This window comes from Chiloscyllium punctatum, chromosome 12 (genome assembly GCF_047496795.1).
Source record: "Chiloscyllium punctatum isolate Juve2018m chromosome 12, sChiPun1.3, whole genome shotgun sequence".
NCBI lineage: Eukaryota > Metazoa > Chordata > Chondrichthyes > Orectolobiformes > Hemiscylliidae > Chiloscyllium > Chiloscyllium punctatum.
In genome coordinates this window covers 20,013,177-20,037,100 of record NC_092750.1, presented here as the reverse complement: position 1 = coordinate 20,037,100, position 23,924 = coordinate 20,013,177, and the positions used below count along the sequence as shown (strand labels likewise).

At 44.3% G+C, this 23,924-nt stretch overlaps 1 protein-coding gene across 6 annotated transcripts in view; it reads left to right on the top strand.

The window, feature by feature from the left end:
* The window catches only part of LOC140483656 (plexin-B1-like), a 255,061-nt gene that overhangs the window by 156,018 nt on the left and 75,119 nt on the right, over positions 1-23,924 (top strand). For all 6 annotated transcript variants that reach the window (XM_072582003.1, XM_072582000.1, XM_072582005.1 and 3 more), the window contains 7 exons: positions 1,968-2,150; positions 11,489-11,617; positions 12,203-12,303; positions 14,964-15,096; positions 16,875-17,031; positions 18,587-18,695; positions 21,649-21,757. In XM_072582003.1, the coding sequence (XP_072438104.1) occupies positions 1,968-2,150; positions 11,489-11,617; positions 12,203-12,303; positions 14,964-15,096; positions 16,875-17,031; positions 18,587-18,695; positions 21,649-21,757 (921 nt within the window). The remainder of the gene's footprint in view (positions 1-1,967; positions 2,151-11,488; positions 11,618-12,202; positions 12,304-14,963; positions 15,097-16,874; positions 17,032-18,586; positions 18,696-21,648; positions 21,758-23,924) is intronic.

Here is a 23,924-nt window from a genome sequence, read left to right as displayed (position 1 = left end):
TTGATTGTCAAGGGGATCAAGGATTACATGAAGAAAGTGGGAGAATGGAGTTGAGAATCTTATCAGCCATGATTGAATGACGGAGCAGACTCGATGGGCTGAATGGCCTAAATTCTGCTCCTGTGTCTAATGGTCTTATGATCACATTGCTGCATTGGCACCAATTTAGTGTAGTGAATGTGAGTATACCGTTTTTTTTCCTTATCAACCTATTCAGAGATGTTGTTACACACCTCTGGAGCAGGTGGGACTTGAACTGAGGTTTCTTAGTCCTTTGTATGGATGTTGACTTACCTATAAAGAGATGTGGGCCCGATTTAAGAGACTAGGAGGTTAAATGAGTCCTGCTACAATGGTTTTGTCAGTGACATTCATCGCACTATGGATATTAAATTGAACCTAACAAATTGGATTATAAGCCAGCACTATTTGAAATTGTTATAATGAGTAGGTACGATGTCTGCTGCATTCAGATTACTAGAGTAATAGAAAGCAAGACAGGGCTATGGTATTACTCCTTCGAGGCTGATGGTGGTTCTGCTGGAGAGAGGGAGTGAATGTGTGAATAGCAATGTGAAGAGACTGGCTCGGGCAGTAATTAGCCAAGCTTGACAAGGGCGTTCTGTATAGACATCCATACAATGTGAATCACTTTTCTTCAGCAGTAGAACAAATGAGCCATTCCCTACAATTGCTCTGCTTCACATTCCTTCCCTTGCTTTTATCTAATCCAGATCTCTTGGCATCTTTCTGCCTTGTGGATGCTTGTCTGAATTGCTGACCAGACTTCCCAATAAATTAGTTAATGGAGCAGGGGAGCCTTTTTGCTTTGTCTTGTCATGCACAGCGGGGGACAGAGCTTTATCTAATTACCTGGCTCGTGGCAGTATTTAGTTCCTGTTCCACTGAAGCAGGGAGTTGGCAACTTGAGTGCCTTTGACCTGTCTCTCACCTGGGATCATTTTCTTGGCTCACAAGTCAACAATGAATGAGGAATGCTTCACTGCAGCATTAAGCAACCCATTAGACCCAGCGTAAGTAAATATTTCCAGAAAGTATAAAGAGAAAAGGAATGGACCAAAGAAATTGGCATCAGATCAAAGGAGCAGATGGAAAAAGGACTGGACTGTTTTTCTTTTAACTAAAAGGATAAGAGAGGCTTTATGTTAGGAATTTTAAAAATGGTGAATGGTTGAATGTTTGCTTAAACTGATGCCCATTTATTTATTTACACATAGTGTCTGTGCTGATGCAATTTGGCCCCAGCTCAGGGTAGATAGTAAAACCATGTAATTAAAGCAGCCCAAGGTTTCCATGTTCTGACAGCCTCCTGTAATTGTTAGCACTGCCGACAGCTGAGTATATCTCCTAGTAGATGGGATTTGGCCTGAAATCAGCAAGGCTCTTAAATTGGTAAGCGCAGAAATGCACAAAGTAGTTGGCACACTTTAACATATGCTCAATAGCACTGCTGTAATTGATGCCTGTAGTGATCAAAAATTGTTTACTCAATAGAGGGGGACCTGACACTGTGGAAATTGTATGATAAAACGACCAACAGCGTCATGCATCTGTACCTCATTGTAGGAAGCGATGGATTGTGAAACTCTTTACAAGCCATGGTGCTGGTGTTGGACTGGGCAGGAACAAAGTCAGAAGTCAGATGATGCTGAGTTATAGTCAAACAGGGTTATTTGATATCACAAGCTTTGAGAGCACTGTCCCTTCATCGGGTGATGAAGGAGCAGCATTCCGAAAGGTTGTGTTTTCACCTAAACCTGATGGACTGTAACCTGGTGTCGTGTGGCACCTGACTTTTTATAAGTCAGCAGCGTGCTCTTAAAAGTTGCTGTAAAGCAATTTACGTTTAACTTTTTGACTTGTCATTTTACTTATTGGTTCAGCCATAAATAATCCATGTTTTTTTTGTCCTCGTTTTCTCTCCCCGCCCTCTGGTCTTGCCATAGGACACTCTTAATGCATACCCGTGTGGTTATGACCACACTCCCAGCCCAATGGCCAGCCGCATTCCGATAGAGGCAGCTCTGGTACTGAAGGTTGCGCAGGGACACCTGGTGGCAGTGGCAGTGACTGTGGAAATGGAGCACACCATCGTCTTCTTGGGAGATGCCAAGGGCCGTTTGCACAAGGTAAGAGTAGGAGCGTTGTCTCAGGTCAGATAAATCCATCTGCTGGCAGGCGTGAAAGATTTGGCCACCTTATTTTGTGCCATCACAAAGAAATCTAAAGCATTTTAGCATGGAGGTGCAGCTGTTGTCTGGAAGGGCTATCTCTTTGTGTAAAAAAAAGAAAATAATCGCTTTTTTGTAATTGTACTTTTCAATGTCCACAGCATCATCCCCAAAATCCTTCACCGTTGATGAGAAATACGCTGACGTTCATTCACTATTCTAGGTGAAAATTTCCCACAACCCTCAGTTCTGCCTATTAGACTGCAGCTGGGGAGGAACACTAGTGAAAATGATCCCTCCATGGTTTAACTAAGGAGGGCTTACCAGACGCAATCCTGTCCTGCTTTGTCTTTACAGGGCTCACTGAACCCTGACTGATTTTTAGCTGGTGTTTTAGGTCATAACGCTGCCTCTCTACTTAGGACAGTGTATCAAACTCATCCTAGGCCAGAAAAGTGGCTCAATTCAACTCAAATAAGGGTTAAAATTATGCAAGTGTTGGCAACAATATTCCAAATCTTCTGCGATACAGTGGTGACACTAGAGGACAGGAGAATTGCAAATGTTATATCTTATTCCCAAAAGACCTTGGAAAGAACATTCCAGTCAGTTGAACTTGGTTGTGCAAAAGCTTTCAGAAATAATGATCTGGGACAAAGTGAACCAGATTTGGCCTCACTGAGGAAGGCCAGCAGACACCAGTTCTAATATCAAGTACTTTAGGGATAGTTTCCTAGAGCAATATATCATGGAGGAGAAAGTGAGGACTGCAGATGCTGGAGATCAGAGCTGAAAATGTGTTGCTGGAAAAGCGCAGCAGGTCAGGCAGCATCCAAGGAGCAGGAGAATCGACGTTTCGGGCATGAGCCCTTCAGGAATGAGGAAGGTGTGCCAAGCAGGCTAAGATAAAGGGTAGGGAGGAGGGACTTAGGGGAGGGGCATTGGAAATGCGATAGGTGGAAGAAGGTTAAGGTGAGGGTGATAGGCCGGAGTGGGGTTGGGGGCGGAGAGGTCAGGAAGAAGATTGCAGGTTAGGAAGGTGGTGCTGAGTTCGGGGGTTGGGACTGAGACAAGGTGGGGGGGAGGGGAAATGAGGAAACTGGAGAAATCTGAGTTCATCCCTTGTGGTTGGAGGGTTCCTAAGCGGAAGGTGAGACGCTCTTCCTCCAGCCGTCGTGTTGCTATGGTCTGGCGATGGAGGAGTCCAAGGACCTGCATGTCCTTGGTGGAGTGGGAGAGGGAGTTGAAGTGTTGAGCCACGGGGTGGTTGGGTTGGTTGGTCCGGGTGTCCCAGAGGTGTTCTCTGAAACGTTCAGCAAATAGGCGGCCTGTCTCCCCAATATAGAGGAGGCCACATCGGGTGCAGTGGATGCAGTAAATGATGTGTGTGGAGGTGCAGGTGAATTTGTGGTGGATCTGGAAGGATCCCTTGGGGCCTTGGAGGGAAGTAAGGGGGGAGGTGTGGGCGCAAGTTTTGCATTTCTTGCAGTTTCAGGGGAAGGTGCCGAGAGTGGAGGTTGGGTTGGTGGGAGGGTGTTGCCCTGATCAGTCACGGAGGGAGTGGTCTTTTCGGAACGCTGATAGGGGAGGGGAGAGAAATATATCCCTGGTGGTGGGGTCTGTTTGGAGGTGACGGAAATGACAACGGATGATACGATGTATATGGAGGTTGGTGGGGTGGTAGGTGAGGACCAGTGGGGTTCTGTCCTGGTGGCGATTGGAGGGGCGGGGCTCAAGGGCGGGGGAGCGGGAAGTGGAAGAGATGTGGTGGAGGGCATCGTCGATCATGTCTGGGGGGAAATTGCGGTCTTTGAAGAAGGAGGCCATCTGGGTTGTACGGTATTGGAACTGGTCCTCCTGGGATCAGATGTGGCGAGACGAAGGAATTGGGAATATAGGATGGCGTTTTTACAGGGGGCAGGGTGTGAGGAGGTGTAGTCTAGGTAGCTGTGGGAGTCAGTCAGTTTATAGTAAATGTCCGTGTTGATTCGGTCACCCGAGATAGAAATGGAGAGGTCTAGGAAAGGGAGGGAGGAGTCTAAGACGGTCCAGGTGAATTTGAGGTCGGGGTGGAAGGTGTTGGTAAAGTGGATGAACTGTTCAACCTCCTCGTGGGAGCACGAAGCAGCGCCGATACAGTCATCGATGTAGCGGAGGAAAAGGTGGGTGGTGGTGCCAGTGTAGCTGCGGAAGATGGACTGTTCCACATATCCGACGAAGAGGCAGGCATAGCTGGGGCCCATGCGGGTGCCCATGGCTACTCCTTTGGTTTGGAGGAAGTGGGAGGATTGGAAAGAGAAGTTGCTCAGGGTGAGGACCAGTTCACTCAGTCGAAGGAGGATGTCAGTGGAAGGGTACTGGTTGGTACGGCGGGAAAGGAAGAAGCGGAGGGCTTTAATGGAGAGGTCTAGGAAGGGGTCCACCTCGTGGCCTGACACTTCAACTCCCCATCCCACTCTACCAAGGACATGCAGGTCCTTGGACTTCTCCATCGCCAGACCATAGCAACACGACAGCTGGAGGAAGAGAGCTTCATCTTCCGCTTAGGAACCCTCCAACCACAAGGGATGAACTCTGATTTCTCTAGTTTCCTCATTTCCCCTCCCCCCACCTTGTCTCAGTCCCAACCCTCGAACTCAGCACCACCTTCCTAACCTGCAATCTTCTTCCTGACCTCTTTTTTCCCCCCCCTCCGGCCTATCACCCTCACCTTTACCTCCTTCCACCTATCACATTTCTAATGCCCCTCCTCCAAGTCCCTCCTCCCTTTTATCTTAGCCTGCTTGGCACACCTTCCTCATTCCTGAAGAAGGGCTCATGCCAGAAACGTCGATTCTCCTGCTCAATATATCATGGAGCCAAACAGGAAGCATGATATTTTGGTTCTGGTAATGAGGCAGGTTTAACACATGACCTCTGAGTAAAAGATCCCCCCACCCCCAAAGAAGTAGTGGTCATAACGTGATCGAACTTAACATTTAGTTTGGGAGTGAGAAATTTGGGACAGAAACAACTGTGTTTAACTTAATACTGGATTAGTGGTGCTGGAAGAGCACAGCAGTTCAGGCAGCATCCAACGAGCAGTGAAATCGACGTTTCGGGCAAAAGCCCTCGCTGCTCGTTGGATGCTGCCTGAACTGCTGTGCTCTTCCAGCACCACTAATCTAGTATTTGGTTTCCAGCATCTGCAGTCATTGTTTTTACCTCTGTGTTTAACTTAAGTCAAAGGAATGATAATGAAATGAAGTTAGGTAACTTTTATTGTGTGGAAACAGGCCCTTTGGCCCAACAAGTCCACACCGACCCGCTGAAGCGCAACCCACCCAGACCCATTCCCCTACATTTACCCCTTCACCGAACACTACGGGCAATTTATCATGGCCAATTTACCTAACCTGCACACTTTTGGACTGTGGGAGGAAACCGGAGCACCCGGAGGAAACCCACGCAGACACTGGGAAAATGTACAAACTCCACTCAGTCGGTCGCCTGAGGCGGGAATTGAACCCAGGTCTCTGGCGCTGTGAGGTAACAGTGCTAGCCACCGTGCTGCCCCAGCTCAAAGTGGCTAGATTAGCAGGATGTCAGAAAGCAAGCAGTAGCAATTAAGGAATCATGACTTGGAGATACCAATGTTGGACTGGGATGTACAAAGTTTAAAAAAAATCACACAACACCAGGTTATAGTCCAACAGGTTCATTTGGAAACACTTTCAGAGCGCTGCTCCTTCAGGTGGTTGTGGAGTGTAGGATCATAAGACACAGAATTTATAGCAAAAGTTTACAGTGTGATGTAACTGAAATTATATATTGAAAAAGACCTGGATTGTTTATTAACTTATGACTCTTAATAAGGAGGAAAGATTCTAAGAGAGGGATAAACTAAACGTGGCTAAGTGAGGAAGTTAAGGCGAGTGCTAAATTGAAAGAAAGGCATGGAAGGAGGCTAGAGTTAGTGATAGCCCTGAGGACTGGGATATATTCAGAACTCCGCAAAGAAGGACTAAAAAGATAATAGGAAATAAACTACCAGGGCAGACCAGCGAGGGATAGAAAAACTGACAGTAAGAACTTCTTTAAATGTATAAAAAGGAAGAGAGAGGTCAAAGTGAACCTGGGCTCCTTAGGAAATGAATCTGGAGAGAACAAGGGGGAGCAAAGAAATGGCAGAGGAATTAAACAAATATTTTGCATCAGTCGTTATGGTGGAAGATACTTCAAACATCCCATTCAAATTAAAGAATATGGTGGAGGAATTAAGTACCATCACCAGCATTAAAGAATTGATATTAGCCAAACTAATGAGGCTAAAAACAGTCAAGTCCCCTGGTCCTAATGGCCTACATCCTAGGATCCTAAAAGGAGTAGCTATAGAAATGCAATTGGTTGGAATTTCCCAAATGTCATTGGATTCTGGTTAAGTATCAAAGATTTGGAAAACTGCTAATGTGACACTCCTATACAAGAAGGGAGGAAGGCAAAAAGAGGGTAACTATAGGCTGGTTAGTCTAACATCTATTATTGGAAAAGTACTAGAATCAACTACTAAGGAAGTAGAAGCATAATCATTAAAAAATCATAATCTAATAAAACAGAGTCAGCATGGCTTCATGAAAGTGAAATTTTGTCTGCTTAATTTAGTAGAGTTTTTGAAGAGGTTTCACTCAGAATGGATAAAAGGGAGCCAGTAAATGTCTTGCATTTGGCCTTCCAGAAGGCATCTGACAAGGTATCTCAGAATAGAATAAGTCATAAGATAAGAACCTACAGTGTTGGAGGTAGACTATGAGCAGACTAATAGGCTGCCAATGGCAAATTACCCAGTAATTAATGGGCAGGAAACAGTGAGTGGGAATAAGGGATTCTTTTTCAGGCTGGTGACCTGGGACTAGCAGAATTCTACAGAGATCAGTTCTGGAACACTAACCGTTTATAATATGTATCAGTGACTTTGAGGAAAGAAGCGACTGTACTGTAGCCAGATTTGCAGACACCACAAATGTAGGTGGAAAGGCGGGTTTTGCGAGGGACACCGACAGGGTACAGAGAGACCTAGATAGATTAAATAAGTGGACAAAATCTTAGTAAATGAAGTGTAATGTGGGAAAATGGGAAGTTCTTCAATTTGGAAGGTAGAACAAAACAAGAATATTATTTAAATGGAGAACAAACTGCTGAAAGGTGCAGTGCAGAGGGACCTTCAGGTATTTGTACATGAAAGTCAGGAACTCCTTTACACAGAGAGCTGTGTGGGAAGGCAGAGTCCTGTGCGTACTTAAGGCTGAATTGGATAGAATCTTGATCAGTAGAGGCATCCAGGGTTATGTGGAGAGGACAGTGCTGGCAGTTTATTCTTCAAGTGCCCATTCAGTTTCATTGGAAATAAGTTTCAAGAGAACACAGACAGGTAGAAAATGAATGCCAATAGGTGTGAAAGTGACTCCTCCTGGTAGGGAGATGCAGGAGGGGCAATGTAAAATAAAAGTCATGATTGTGTGAGTGGTGCATGAACAGAGGCACCAGGAAATGTATGTGCACAATGATTAAAGATGGCAGAGCAGTTTGAGAAAGTGGTTAATAATGCACACCAGATTCTGAGACTTAAAATCAAGGCATGGAATACAAATGCAAGTGTGTCCTGGTGAACCTATAATAAATATTGGTTTGGCTTCAAATGGATTATTGTCCTCTATTCTGGACATCACACATAAGGAAGGAAGTGAAAGTATTGGAGGGGGTGAGGAACAGTTTCAGAAGAATGGTGTGCTGGATGAGGGATGTTCAATTGAATTGATGGGTTTGAGAACTGGAGATCTCCTACTTCAGGGATGGGGAGGTTATGGGGAGATTTGAAGAATTCCAAAATCATGAGGAACCTGGAGATAGGTGGGGTGAAACTGTTCTTACTGGCAAAAGGGTCAGAAACCAGAGAACCTGAAGGTGAAAGGCAAAGGAATGAAAAGCAAGAGAAGGGGAAATGCCTTGTGCTTTAATATTGCTAGGGGTGGTTTGCAATCAAATTTTGTCCAGTCGTGTTGATTTGAAGTGCCTTGCGATTGCATTGACATTGTCGGACAAACATAGAAACTTGTAGGACATTTGGCTCTTTGACTCTACTGTACCATTCTATATGATCGTGGCTGATCCTCTATCTCAATGCCTTGTAAATGCAAGGTGCTGTTTTGTAAAATTCACATGGATGCATTTTAGATAACTCTGAATGGGTCACAGTTAATGACCGTATTAGCAAAGCTAGATCAGCTCTGTGATCTATGTAATCTGAGTCAAAGCTGATGGATTTTCCGTGGTATGTTTTACATGAGTCACAATAGGAGTAAATGCTTATAACAGTGTAGACATCATGAAACAAAAATAGAAATTGATGGAAAACTCAGCAGGTCTGGCAGCATCTGTGGAGAGAGATGAGTGTTAACATTTTGGTAAAAACAATGACTGCAGATGCTGAAAACCAAATACTGGATTAGTGGTGCTGGAAGAGCACAGCAGTTCAGGCAGCATCCAACGAGCGGGTCTAGTGACCCTTCAGAACTGGACCCCAAATATTTTTCTCCACAGACTTGTTGAGCTTTTCCAGCAATTTCTGTTCCTTATTTTCAGCATCCACAGTTCTTTCAGTTTTTTGTTCAAGACATCACATGGTCATAGAGATGAACAGCATGGAAACAGACCCTTCGGTGCCGACCAGATATTCCATCCCAAGCTAGTCCCACCTGCCACTATCTGGTCCATATCCCTCCAAGCCCCTCCTATTCATATACCCATCTAGATGCCTTTTAAATGTTGCAATTGTACTAGCTTCCACCACTTCCTCTGGCAGCTCACTCCATACATGTACCACCCTCTGCGTGAAAACCTGATTTCGGTAAGGATTGTAGGGAAGGTGTGAGCAGGAGTGTCACATGTTCCTGGATTGTTTGTAGATTTTTTGGAAATCTGTGATACTCCTTACCATGGTTGGGTTAGCAGAATTATTTGGCACATTGCATCTGGAAAAATAACAGAATCACTCCATACAGCTTGCTTTGTGATCTTGCTGCTGCTCCACAGGGAGGGTGGCACAGTGACTCAGTGTGCATTGCTGCCTCAAGCACCAGGGACCCTGGTTCGATTCCAGCCTCGGGCAATTGTATGGAGTTTGCACATTCTCCTTGTGCTTGTGTGGGTGTCCACCGGATTCTCTGGTTTCCTCTGGGTGCTTTGGTTACCTCTCACAGTTCAAAGGTATGCAGGTTAGGTGGATTAACCATGCTGAATTGTCCATAGTGTCCAGGGATGTGCAGACTAGGTGGATTAGTCATGGAAAATGCAGGGATAGGATAGTAGGGTGTTTCTGGGTGGGCTGCTGTTCAGAGGGCCGGTGTCATTAGATAGGTCAAATGGCCTGCTTCCATACTGCAGGGATTCTGTGATCCTATGTGCTTATAGGAGATTGCAGATGACCAATTGTCTTGGACAGATTAAACAGTTTGCAGAATATCACGTCTCTGTCAGTGTCTTAGATTCACTGTCAAAGATAACTAGCCTGAAGCAACCTTCAGCTTTGACTGCCCTGTTGTAGGGCCTACACTGTTCAGGGTGTTTTGAAATTTGTGGCCCTTCCCCATAGCTCAAACAAGCTGTTTGTTGAGATGGATTCGGTCACTCTTTCTCAGCTACATCTGCTGAAAAAGTGTCCATCTATGTCAAACTAGAGTATATGTTTTAGAAGGAGGATTGATGGGGAAGATGGTGTGGAATTAAATGGCTTACAGTCCATCTTAATGTTTCCAATTATTCGATAACACACTCTAAGAAAATATTCAATGAATAGTCTCTCTAATAGCTTGGGTGCTGAAGGCGGGTTATAATTAAATCACGCAAACCAGAAAGTTTCTGTTCAATGCCTCTTTATGCTGAGTTTAACTAATCTCTGCCGTGATGGTGTCAGGATCACAACGTGTGGTTTTTAGCACATCCTGCACTGTAGCTCAGGATTCTACCAGCTGCCAGATTCCCTCCAGATCTTTCACTATTTTGAAGTGGTAGTATATGGCCATTCCATTACCAGCACTGGATGAAAATTCCTGGCCTCCCCATCGAATGTCACTATGCCAACCTCCATACACACCACAGGTCATCACCACCTTCTAATGGTGTCGTCCCATTCCCCCTCAGACAAAGCAGAACACTCAGACACAGTATAGTTTTACCTCCTTCACCTTTATTCCGGGCCCAGGAGGGAGAGGGAACGACCACCCATGTGCACAGAGACATGAGTTCACAGTCTTCTCCGCAACAGTAGTTTCTCAATGAACTCTATAGTCATTTTACAGTGAGGAGCATCCAGATAAGGCAACGTACATATTAATATTGTAACTGTTACAATCAGTGAGCATCCATAGTAAATATTAAGCCATCTGCTGTTACACAATGAATAACTGACTTCACATAATAAATACTTTCACCTTGTTAACTGATGTTACATACTGGATGCCAGCTCATCTTGTTGAATAGCTCTACATAATGATTGCTTTTCTACCTTGTTAATCCATTACCCTTGCCTCCAGCACCCCAGTGTTAACTGTAATTTCTTATCTGATATGAGTCATGTTCAGCTGAACCTCTTTTTCACAAAACTCAGAACTTAACTCTTTCCCTACCTGCTTATACCCTATGCACATTCTCAGTGGGGCAATTAGAGATGGGCCACAAATGATGACCTCATCAGCAATGCTCACATTCCATGAATAAATAATTTTAAAAAAGGATAAAATCAATCTAGATCTTTGCCTCTGATATTTTAATCAGTATGGACCAGTTTGGGCCAAAAGGCCTGTTTATGGGACTCTACGACTCTGTGAGTAGCTGTTAACAATTGCCGGAGAGACTGCGTGTCTGGTCATGACTGGTTTGAGGTTGTCTGAAGCCCCTTTTGCACCCATACGCTGTAACAGTTTGACCAACTTCAGTCCCCGGCTGCTATGCCGGAATTCTAGAGGGAGTGGTAAAAATAAACTTAAAAATTGAAACAACGTACGCATCACGCAGCTGCAGTTAGTTTACCCTTTGATAGGAGAGTGTCCAATTCCCATTCATTCTTTCAGCTTTACTAAACTGCAAAAACCACCTCCATTCTCCCTCACCAAAGGCCATCTTAAACAGAGTGCAGTATGGCAGTTAACTCGTGGATAATGTCTAACTGCTGAAGCCTGTTGTGCATGAAAATGGAAGGTTGTTTCTTGTCTTTTGTGTGTGTTGAAATTCACTTCAATGAGTGAAACAACTTGTTTTCTTAGGTTTTTGTGAAGCCATCTGGAGAGGCAGAGCAATATGCGACAGTCACAATCCAGCCCAACGCAGCAGTCAACAGCGACCTAGTATTTGACCGTGAGCAGAAACATCTTTACGTCACAACTCAGCTAAAGGTACGTCTCTGGAAATGAAGCCAAGTGCATGTTTCAAGCAGTTTGATACCAAGGGCACGGGTTCCTAATCCTCCATCAATGACTATGGAGCCATTGGTGCTGGCTGTGTCAGCAGAATGGGATGATGTTTCCCTGTATCTGCTGCCCTTGTCCTTCTAGATTCTAGTGACCATGGATTTTTTAGATTAGATTAGATACAGTGTGCAAACAGGCCCTTCGGAGGGTCGGTGTGGACTTGTTGGGCCGAAGAGTGATCCACGCAGACCCATTCCCCTACATTTACCCCTTCACCTGACACTACGGGCAATTTAGCATGGCCAATTCACCTAACCTGCACATCTTTGGACTGTGGGAGGAAACTGGAGCACCCGGAGGAAACCTACGCAAACATGGGCTTCTTTAGTTACTGTTGGTCAGTTGTGGGGTAGGGAGGGGCAGCCAATGCCCTATCCGAGAAGATCATGCCTGTCTATGTGAGTAACTGTTCTTCCTTTTCCCCCTCAAAGACCGAAGTTAATTCGAGGGAAATTCTCTATAACATATGGAAAACAGTTTGGAGTCACTGTTTATTGATTCTCATTTAAGGTGTTGAAGCTTCCAGTGAGTGAGTGTTCTGCGTACGCTGACTGTCAGTCCTGTCTAGTAGCGAGGGATCCATACTGTGGCTGGTGCATACTTCAGGGCAGGTAAGTCACAAAAAACGTGGCCCGATCATCCCGTCTCTCAGACTCCGTCACCTTCACTACGCAGCTGTGGGGTTTGAGGGTTTAGCTGGTAGCCCTGAATTTGCAGAGTTGCTCATTTCAAGCCTGACACTGGCTAATAGACACAGACCAACAAAATGAGGGCACCATCCTGGAAATGGTAAGGCTCCCTGCCACTAATTGTAACAATATATAATCATAAATGTTTAGCACGAGACTTTACTTTGCAAGGATGCTGACATTAGCTGGCAATAAAACCTCCCCTTTGTCCCACTCCCATCCATTGACCCCATCTATACTTCTCACTGCCTCAGGGAAGCAACCAAAATAATTAATGACCCCTCCCGCCCTGGTTATACTTTCTTCCACCCTCTTCCATCAGGCAGAAGATATAAAAGTTTGTATACATGTCCAACAGGTTCAAGAACAGCTTCTTCCTTAATGTTATCGCACTTTTGAATGGACCTATTTAATGTTAATGTCGGTCCCTCTCTGCATCATCTTGTCAGCTGTAACACTGTATCCTGCATTCTAGTCTGTTACCCTGATCCGCTTGCTTACCATGATTGGCCTGTAAAGCACATAAGGCAACATTTTGTCACGTGTACTGAAGTAATAAATCAACTCAAATAATCACTGCTTCTCTAACTGAGAGTTGCAGTGGCACATCCTAGCCTTGCTCTTGGTGAAACATTGCAGTTTTAGATCTAACTTTCACTTTGTCTTGGAGCACTTGCCTTCTGCTGTTCCCACTTGCCATAAAAATGATATGGGAAGGAATGTTTCTTGTAAAATTCCACAAGTTGCTAATGTTGCCAAACAGGTGGCCATGTGAGGAATATGAGAGACCCCATTAGCACTGTGATTTCATGAGCTAAGTGCATTGGTCAGGGAGTGGAAGATGGATTTTAATTAAAATAAATGTCATGGTAAATGCAAAACCTGATGCACAGGTACACGTTAGGAGCATTAGCAAAACTGGGAATGCATTTTAATATTATAATTCATCATTCACTGAAAATATCCAATTAATACAGATCTTCAAGCATTGGGATATAAGTCGAGATTGTGTGACGATAAATTAAAGCTTTTTTAAAAGTCATTTTTTATATAGTAATGGGACCATGTTTGGAACTGTGTGCAGTTTATGATGCTTTATGATTCAAAGTGGTCTGGTAAATCACTAAGTCATCAGACTTAAGAGTCCAAATTGCAGGTGTTGTCTTAGAGTCATAGAGATGGACAGCACAGAAACAGACTCCAACTTGTCCATGCTGACCAGATATCCTAAAATTAATCTAGTCCCATATGCCAACACCTGGCCCATATCCCTCTAAATCTTTCCTATTCACTTACCATCCAGGTGCCTTTTAAATGCTGCCATTATACCAGCTTCTACACTTCCTCTGGCAGCTCACCCCATACACGCACCACCCTCTGAGTGAAAAGGTTGCCTCTTAGGTCCCTTTTCAATCTTTCCCCTCTCACCTTAAACCTATGCCCTCTACTTTTGGACTCCCCCACCCCAGGGAAAATACCTTGTCTATTTACCATGTTCACCTTGTTTATTTATCCATGCCCCTCATGATTTTATAAACTTCTTTTAAGGGGAATCTTTTTATTTTCAATGACACATCAGAAGGAATGAGACCCAATATATTAAAATATTGAAAAGAACAAGCAAAGACGTGAACAGTTTATTCAAATTGGACTATGAACACAGAGGAACCAAAAAAAAATGAATGAAACTTCTGTGAGATTTGGAGGTCAGAATGATTTCTAATCCCCTGTGAAATAAAAGGTGGGATTAAATTTTAGCAAAACGAAGCTCAGTTAGCTTTTATCGTTAAGAAGTTGATAACTATAGAAAGACCTTTGGAATGGTGCATGTTTCACAAAGTATCGATGATCTACGATGGCTCTTGCAATTGAACAAATGTCACGGGTTGAAGGATGATGCAAATTGCGATAGGCAAGAGGGCATTTTATGAATTCCAACAGTGAAGCTTCAGACGCCAGGGATGTAAGTCAGAAATTCAGCATTATACCCCCATTATTTGGAATCCTTCCCTCTTATAAGTGTTCCCAGTAGGAAAAGGACAGATTTATAAAATTAATCCAATAGTACGTAAATTCTTTAATTTACCTGGGAGAAAGGACAGACATTTTTTTAAACGTGTTCTGGATGAGTTCAGTGAAGTTGATGAAATTGTTAAGTCTGGAATGTGGCCAGTTGGTCAAATCCATGACTTCTAGCTTCTTGTGCAGAACTCTCTGCTCTGTTATCCACCAAGTGAATTCCTCTCATGGTCACTTCGATCACTGCCTTGAACGGCAAGGTCGGAATTCTGCGAGATTGTCTCGTGAAATGGGATGGCTAGTAAGCTGCAGCAGTATGGAATTTACCTTTGGAGCTCTTGAATATATTGGTGATGTGCTGTTTTGAATACTGGGTTAGAAGCTGAAAGATTCAGCAATAATTCACTGAGCTCTGTTGGAGCTTATCAATTACTTCACAAACTTGAATAAATTCATTCGTTTGAAGAGAACTTTACACTCCTCACTGTTGATGCTTGAGCAACTTATTGGCTCAAGTTGAATGTACTGCCTGGTGTTGATACAGCCTGCCTTTCTGCCAATAGGTGCTGTCGGAGGTCAGAGTGCGAAAGGGCGGAGGAAGGTGTTCAGTGGCTCTGGAGCTATGAGGAAGGCCGACAGTGTCTGAGTGTGCAGACTCTGATCCCAGCTAATATCAGCAGACAGGAGCAAAAACAGGTGAGTGAGAGAGTGGATGGGAATGTCAGGATACAGTCAATAGCAGATCTTCTTGAGCATCCACCTGGTCAAGTTCCTTGGTGATGGGGGAAATGAGAACAAGAGTAGGATTAGGCATAACGCTGACTGAGTCTGTTCAAAGTCTCCTCCGCACACGGTCCTGAAAAAATTTAGACATCATAACTTGTGAGGAAAAAGGTGTAGGTCTGTCAGTTGTTTGTCAATTGTCCATTGACCCAAGGCCCTAATTCCCCACGTGGACAGTCTGCTTAACCACATTTCACTGTTAAACAGCAAAATGGGATCGCGAAATATGTGGAGCATAGGATCTTTAATAGGGACCTTAACAAAGTTTTGGACTATCTTCAGTTAATTCCAGGTTATTATACATCTGGCCCATCACTCATCACTATAAATATAATTTTGTAAGGGCCCAACCATCTCTAATTTAGACTTAATGGCATTGGGCAGAAGAAATTGAGACTATTGACATCATCCATCATCATCCTGCTCTAGTAGATTGATTTTTGGATACGTTAAGGCTGTTTTTCAAAGCCCATACCAACACTCCTTGAATAAGGAGTTATTTCACTTCCCAGTTAACTACTTCAGCCAAGTCGGCCTTGTCTGTGTCAGGTCATGTAGTAAGCATTTCTCCATCACTAATGAAGCTTCAGGCAAGCTTACCCTTTAGGGTATGGTCGTCTTCATCTTTGTTGTCATATTTTGGTTTTGCTTGTCCACCATATTACGTTACTCAAATATTACTTCTAAAACTTTGGTTTCCCCATTTCCCTCCCATTCTCCAATTGTTTCTGATTGGAAACAAACCTGACAGTAAACCAATGATCAGCTTCTGTATTCTTCCACATTGCTAATCAGTAAAACTCCTGCACTCTGTGATATGTTTTGAACTCATTGAAATAACTCAACAGGGGCTGGTATCCTGTCACCAAGTCACCCTTTATTTACACATGCATACACCTTGTCACTGCTCCAGCTTCCTCAGAGTCGAGAGTGTGGTGCTGGAAAAGCACAGCAGCTTGGACAGCATCTGAGGAGCAGGAAAATCGACATTTCAGGCAAAAGCCTTTAGTCAGCTTCCTCAGAGCCATCTCTCAAAGTGAACAGAACCTCTGACACTCTTGTTTACATCTATCAGCCAGGGCTCGCTGATTGGACCAGATTATGCTCAATGGAGTTTAGAAGGATGAGGGGGGATCTAATTGAAACATACAGAATACTGTATGAATTCTGTATGAATAACCTGGACACTGTAGATGTTGGGAAGATGTTTGCATTGGTAGGAGAGATGAGGACTAACGGGCACAGCCTTAGAGTAAAGGGAAGACGTTTTAGAATGGAAATGAGGGGAAACGTCTTGATCCAGAGAGTGGTGGATCTATGGAATTCGTTGCCACAGAAGGCTGTGGAGGCCAGATTATTGAGTATATTTAAGACTGAGATAGATAGGTTTTTGAGTATGAAGAGTTACAGGGAGAAAGGTTTCTCAATGCCAATCAGCCATGATTGAATGGCAGAGCAGACTTAATGGGCTGAATCGCCTAATTTCTTCCCCTATGTCTTCTGGTCTTAGCAGCCGCAATCAGGGAACTCCTATTCTATGAGGTCCAACTGGCTGACCTCGTTCCACTCAGGGTGCTCTATGTTACGAAGAAAGCAAATATCAACATGTCGCTGAGCAGTGATTGCCATCCAAATCATGACCTCGAGGGATGTTCTTCTTTACTCAAGTAATTTTTCTGCCTTGTCCCTAGGTATTTGTGAATGTCGCTGACTTGCCTGTTCTTGCTGAGGGTGAGTCTTACACCTGTCTATTCGATGATTACTCCAGCCCTGCAGTCATTACGGAGAGAGGTGTGGTGTGTTGGACCCCCAACGTCCAGCAACTTCCACCGACAAAACCAGGAACAGGTGTGTCTCAGGCGATAGGGATCTGATTACCAATAATTGTACTTTGACTTTGGTATTACCTGTTGTAAGATTGCAGTGGGACAGTGCCAGCATTCTCTGCTTGAGCTTTCGTGTGATTAGTGTCCAAGTTAGAGTGATTAGTGGTGCATTGATTGATGGGTATCTGAATGAGCGAAATACTATAAGAGGCGTTTCTCCAGACTTTTACAACAGAGATTTGTGAAACTTTTTGAGGAAGTTCACATGCTCTTGTTCCAGAGACACAGACAGACAGACACGCACGCACGCACACAGACAGGCACGCACACAGACATAGACATAGACACACACACACACACACATACACACACAAAATACTGAGATTTAGTTATTAGAGGGGTTAATTGATGGTGCCTGTGAGAGAGACACTTTTATACAAGCTGTATTTTGAGGGAAGATGAAGGATTGTGGATGTTACTGGTTCTTACACAGATATTCCAACAGGCTTACCTTTTATAGGATGGTGCGGTATTAGTGTTGGCGTCAGTTAGAGCAGACTCATCCACAGACAGCACTCCTCTGGTTACATTTCATGAACAGCTCCAGAAAATGAACTAATACTGGGGTTTAGGGAAAGGTAATTAATTCCCACTAAATAGCCAGGCACTGCTAAAATGTTTGGTTGATTTTTAAATGATTGTCGTTCCTTGAAGGAAAGAAAGGTTTACAATTCTGTTGTGCTTTCATGCTTTGAAGACCTCCCAATGTGCTATAAAGTCATGACAGCAGCATCTCGAAAGGTCGTACCTCTGGTAATGCACGGAATATAGCAGCCGATTTGGGCATGACAAACTCTGCCAGGAAGCGATGTGTAAATCACCAGATCATCCGCTCGGGTGATTAAAGATTGGCCCCAATTCCGGTCATATTCTTCCTGTCTTGTTCAGTGCCTTGAGATTTGTATGGCCAGCTCCAGAGGGCAGTTGATAAATTTGACAGTGGAGCACTCTGATGCTATATTGAAAAGTCAGTGTAAATGCTGTGCTCAATTTTTTAAATTGTGTTTTCTCCCTCTGTCTACCGCATCCACCAACGTAAAACTCTGTCTTTCTATACCTGTCTGTCTGTCTGTCTATCTGCTCTGTGTCTATCACTCTGCCTGTTTCTTTGTTGATCTCTCTCTCTCTCTCTCTCTCTCTCTCTCTCTCTCTCTCTTTCTCTTCCCCCCCCCCTCTCTCTCTCTTTCTCTTCCCCTCTCTCTCTTTCTCTTCCTCCCTGTCTGTCTGTCTGTCTGTCTGTCTCTCTCTCTCTCTCTCTCTCTCTCTCTCTCTCTCTCTCTCTCTCTCTCTCTCTCTCTCTTTCCCCCCCCCCCACTCCCGCCTCTCTCGCTCTCGCTCTCTGTTTGTTTCCCTGTGTTTCTGGAGTCTAACATGTTGCCACTAGACAAAGACGACGATTCCTGGATGCTGGCTTCTTGCAGTTGGTATTAGTTGAGTTTATCACTCTTTCCCTTGATTACTGATGAATGTGGTCTGTGGGAAGAAAGTTCTGATCTCTGCTGTAATCTCCTTTACAGATCATGTGACTGTCAGATTAAAAATAATGTTCTTTAACATCATACTGACAGCAGAGCGATTCACCTTCTATGACTGTGCTGCAGTCCAGCAGCTCTCCAGAAATTTTCCGTAAGTGATTTCACTGTTTTTTTCCAAGCAAAAGAAAATCAAGGTGACAAACAAGAATCCAATATAAAAAGGGAAATCTGAAAACTGGATAAGCTCCATTCAGTTTTGAAGTAGACACATAAAGGATTTGAAACATTTAACTGTTTCTCTCTTCACAAGCTATTGGACTGCTGAGTTGTAGAGTCATAGAGATGTACAGCATGGAAACAAACCCTACGGTCCAACCCATCAATGCCAACCAGATATCACAACCCAGTCTAGTCCCACTTGCCAGTGCCCAGCCCATATCCCTCCAAACCCTTCCTATTCATATACCCATCCAAATGCCTCTTAAATGTTGTAATTGTATCAGCCTCCACCACATCCTCTGACAGCTCATTCCATACATGTACCACCCTCTGCATGAAAAAGTTGCCCCTTCGGTCTCTTTTATATCTTTCCCCTCTCACCCTAAACCTATGCCCTCTAGTTCTGGACTCCCAACCCCAAGGAAAAGACTTTGTCTGTTTATCCTATCCATGCCCCTCATAATTTTATAAGCCTCTATAAGGTCACCCCTCAGCCTCCGACGCTCCAGGAAAACAGCCCCAGCCTGTTCAGCCTCTCCCTGTAGCTCAGATCCTCCAACCCTGGCAACATCCTTGTAAATCTTTTCTGAACCCTTTCAAGTTTCACAACATCTTTCTGATAGGACGGAGACCAGAATTGCATGCAATATTCCAACAGTGGCCTAACCAATGCCCTGTACAGCCGCAACATGACCTCCAAACTCCTGTACTCAATACTCTGACCAATAAAGGAAAGCATACCAAACGCCGCCTTCACTCTCCTATCTACCTGCGACTCCACTTTCAAGGAGCTATGAACCTGCACTCCAAGGTCTCTTTGTTCAGCAACACTCCCTAGAACCTTGTCATTAAGTGTATAAGTCCTGCTAAGATTTGCTTTCCCAAAATGCAGCACCTCGCATTTATCTGAATTAAACTCCATCTGCCACTTCTCAGCCCATTGGCCCATCTGGTCGAGATCCTGTTGTAATCTGAGGTAATCCTCTTCGCTGTCCACTACACCTCTAATTTTGGTGTCATCTTCCTCCAGAACGTTGTCTTTTTTTTTCCCCCCATATTTCCAGCATCTGCAATGTTGTCCTTTTAAAAGTAAATCCAATGTTGATTCAGTGTTTGGTTCTGTTGGGTCGAATCTGATGCCATGCTACCAATAAAATCATCTTGATTTCATTCCTTTGTTATTTTTTCCAAAGATGTATTTATTCATAAAATGTGTGAAAATACATTCGATAACAGTTCCACATAACGTACGATACGGATTGGTTTAATTCAAGACTATGCCTGCTATGCCTCAGTACACTTGCCTGTCGAGGTTATATTTATAAAGTATGTTCATATTTAATGTCAGATATTCTCTGGTGCACAAAGCGTTATTGCTGATGTTACCAAACCTCTTGAAGAGTGGCACAATTATGGAGCTCATCCCCAGAGACTCAGTCCAAAGCCAACCCTCTTTTCTTTTTTCATTCCAAAACAAAAACAGAAATTGCTGGAGAAACTCTGCACATCTGGCGTCATCTGTGGAGAGAAAGCAGTCAGCCTTTTTTTGGTCCCTTCTTCAGAACTGGAGATAGGCAGGCGAAAAGGAGGGAAAAGATAAGTGGAGATGGGTCTCAGAGTGAAGGACACCCCTGCACCTCCTCCCATGGCTTTGCCTTGTCATCTCCTTTAGTCCATTATCCTGCCGAAATACCTCTAGTCATCGACTCTTTCCCTCGTTAGTGGCAGCCAGGCTTTCTAGGCTACCCAGGTCTTAAGCTTTGGAATTTCTTCCCTAAATCTCTCTGCCTACTTTTCCTCTATTATGATACTGCCAGGGCTTGAGTTAAAAGGAGGCTGGATGTGCTGCGACTTCTTTCACTGGAGCGTAGGATGTTGAGGTGTGACCTTAAAGAGGGTTATCAAATCATAAAGTGTATAGTTAAGGTGAATGGCAGGTGCCTTTCTCCTGGGGTGAGGGGAATTTCAAGACTAGGGGACATGTTTTTATGGTGAGAGGAGAAAGACTTAAAAAAGGCAGGAGGGGTAACTTTGTTTAAACAGAGTGTGGTTTTTGTGTGGAATGAACTTCCAGAGGAAGTGGTGGATGCAGGTGCAGTTACAATGTTTAAAAGACACTTAGGTAAGAATAAGAAATGAAGAAGAAATGTTTGGAGGGATATGGGCCAAGTGCAAGCAGGCGGGACTAGTTTAGATTGGGATAATGGTTGGCAAGGACTGGTTGGACCGAGGGGTCTGTTTCTGTCCTCTATGGCTCTATGACCTGGATTGAGCTTTTCATTGTCTGATGTATCTGAGACCTAGAGCATCTCATCTGAGACCTGTGGTGTACTGGGGCCAGTTTGTGTGGCTCAATGAAATACCCCTGCTCCTACTTTTGCTGGTCTTATGATCCAATAACTACTCAAGTGGCATGGTGTCAGATTCTGCTATCTCGTTCTCCTGTGGAGCACATCGGGAAGATTTACTGCATTAGCAATGCTTTATAGCGTTCAGTGTCCATTTTGTAGATGGTGTTACGGTGTGCAATGGGTCAGTGTTGTTTATTAACTGCGTTTCTCATTACAGCCTGAATTTATTAATCAAACTGCTGTGAAATTCTAGCATTTTCCATTTTGTAAATCCACAGGGTGAGCTTAGAGACCAAAGCAAACCAGCTGCCAAGAAATTCTGAAATGTTGGTTTGGTATTTAAAGGATGCAGAGATCTCGTGTTTGTTTTCCGAACAGTCAGAAGCATTTGAAATTTTCAGATGTGTTTTTCATTACTTCTGTCCAGTGGTAACTGTGCAGGAATTCTCAGCAGGGTGAGAGCCCCGGTTTCTCAGAGTCTCCCTGCCACCAACACTGACTATGTTTCTCTTTCTCTTCCTGCTGCCTGTCTAGGTGCCGTGGATGTGTGAGCAGTCAATGGGGTTGTAATTGGTGCGTGCTTCAGCATCACTGCACCCACAACACCACCTGTGAGGATGAGGTGATCATTTTTAATGAGAATGTAAGTGTCGAGTTGGTAAGGATTGGTCACTCTTCCGGGTTCGAGAGGGAAAAATCACCACGTGTTCCAACTCCGTCACCCATCGGTGACCCCCTACTCGAAATCTGTGTGCCTACTTGATGATGACAGAGTAGTGTTTTTCTATCAAGATTAGAGTGGTGCTGGAAAAGCACAGCAGGTCTGGCAGCATCCAAGTAGCAGGAAAATCGACATTTCGGGCAAAAGCCCTCCTTCTTGATGAAGGGCTTTTGCCCGAAATATCGATTTTCCTGCTGCTTGGATGCTGCCAGACCTGCTGTGCTTTTCCAGCACCACTCTACCCTTGACTCTAATCTCCAGCATCTGCAGTACCCACTTCCGCTTCATATTTGTCTGTAATGACCAATGATAGTGGAATACTCCCAGTTGAAGTTCATTCATGGATGATCATTTGGAGGCATCACCAGGGAATGAATGCATCACCAGTGGAGGGCAAGAGAGAGAATCTGCAGATAAAAGGTAATTTGAATCTAGGACTTAAGAGCAGTGTGCTGCAGTGAAAGTTGCTGATTGTCTCCTGCATTTTTGTTTGTTTGTTTCATGTCTTCATGCACGTTTCCCCAGTGACGGGGAATAGCGTGGAGGTTTTGGAAGGATGAACAGGCTGGTTATCGTCCTGGTGAACCACTCTATGAATCCTGCTAATGGGGTAACATGTCCTGCACTGGGAATTGAACCTGGAGCTGCTGGCTCTGAGGCAGGAATACTACCAACAGAGCTTGGTCACTACCTCCCAGTGTTCAGTTCTCGGCATGAATGACGGAATGGATCTGTTACCCTGTGTAGGCCAAGTAATGTTAAGTTGTGAGGACCAGGCTTGTTTTCTTCTCAAGTTTAGAAGGTTATGGGGTGTTCTCATTGCGGGATGTAATGTGATTCCAATAGGAGGCCAATGCATGGACACATAACCTTAAAGCCAGATGTAGGTCGGTCTTCCTCATGCATTGGAAGCTAGAACCCATTTCCCTGTTGAGGCTGAAGCAATTGAAAATCTTGAAATTCATGTTTGATAGATTTCTGTTATATAATTGGAACAGCAGAACAAATTCAGGGCATTGAATTACCACCTGCTCTTGCTTTGTTTGAATGAATTAAACTTTGGGATTCATGAGGTTGTTAATAGCTGTAGTCCATGAGGGATCACAGGCCTGTCTGTTGTAACAGGATAGGACTGTCCTGAGGAGCACCCCTCCACATCAGCCATAGGCCGGGGTGAGAAGCCAAGTCCCTGCTCCAACTCGGCCAGACAAGGCATCGAAACCATACTCTTGACATTAGTCTGAACCACTCGCCAGCCATCAAGCCAACTGAGCTAACATTGTAAATGGACGTTTTGATTTAAATTTAGATTAGATTAGATTTCCTATAGTGTGGGAGCAGGCCATTTGGCTCAACGAGTCCACACTGACTCTCCGAAGAGTAATCCACCCAGACCCATTTCCCTTTGACTAATACACCTAATGCTCAGGGCAATTTAGCATGGCCAATTGACCTGACCTGTACATCTTGGGACTGTAGCAGGAAACCGGAGAACCTGGAGGAAACCCACACAGACACAGGGAGAATGTACAAACTCCACACAGACAGTCACCCGAGGTTGGAATCAAACCCAGGTCCCTGGTGCTGTGAGGCAGCAGTGCTAACCACTGAGCCACCATGCCGCCCCCCTTTGGCTGTTGGATATTTGAGAACTGTTTGTAGAACGATGCAGAAAATGTGGAGCTAGAAACCTGTTGGTGTGTCTCCATGACTATATGCGGCTGAAGACCTGGAGTTGAAAACCCAGGGATCTGGTGATTAGCAGGCCCCTCCTTATCCTTCCTCTGCTGTGTGTGTGTGTGTGTGTGTGTGTGTGCTTGTGTGTGTATATACAGGCAGGTGCCTCTTGTTTAAAGAATTCTGTGGTGCTCACATTCCGTGGTGTCTGCTTTATGGCCTGGTGGCAGGATGCCAGTTGGTGTTTCTGGGTGGTCGTGTTGAATGACCCGGCAACGTGGGAGCTCATCCATCAACAGGTGACAGGCGAAGGTTAATGAGCAGCGTGAGGATGATGGGTTTCCTGCTATCCATCGAGCAGAATGCTGACTGGAGTTAATTGTATAAAACAAGAACGGAAACTGTGCTGGAG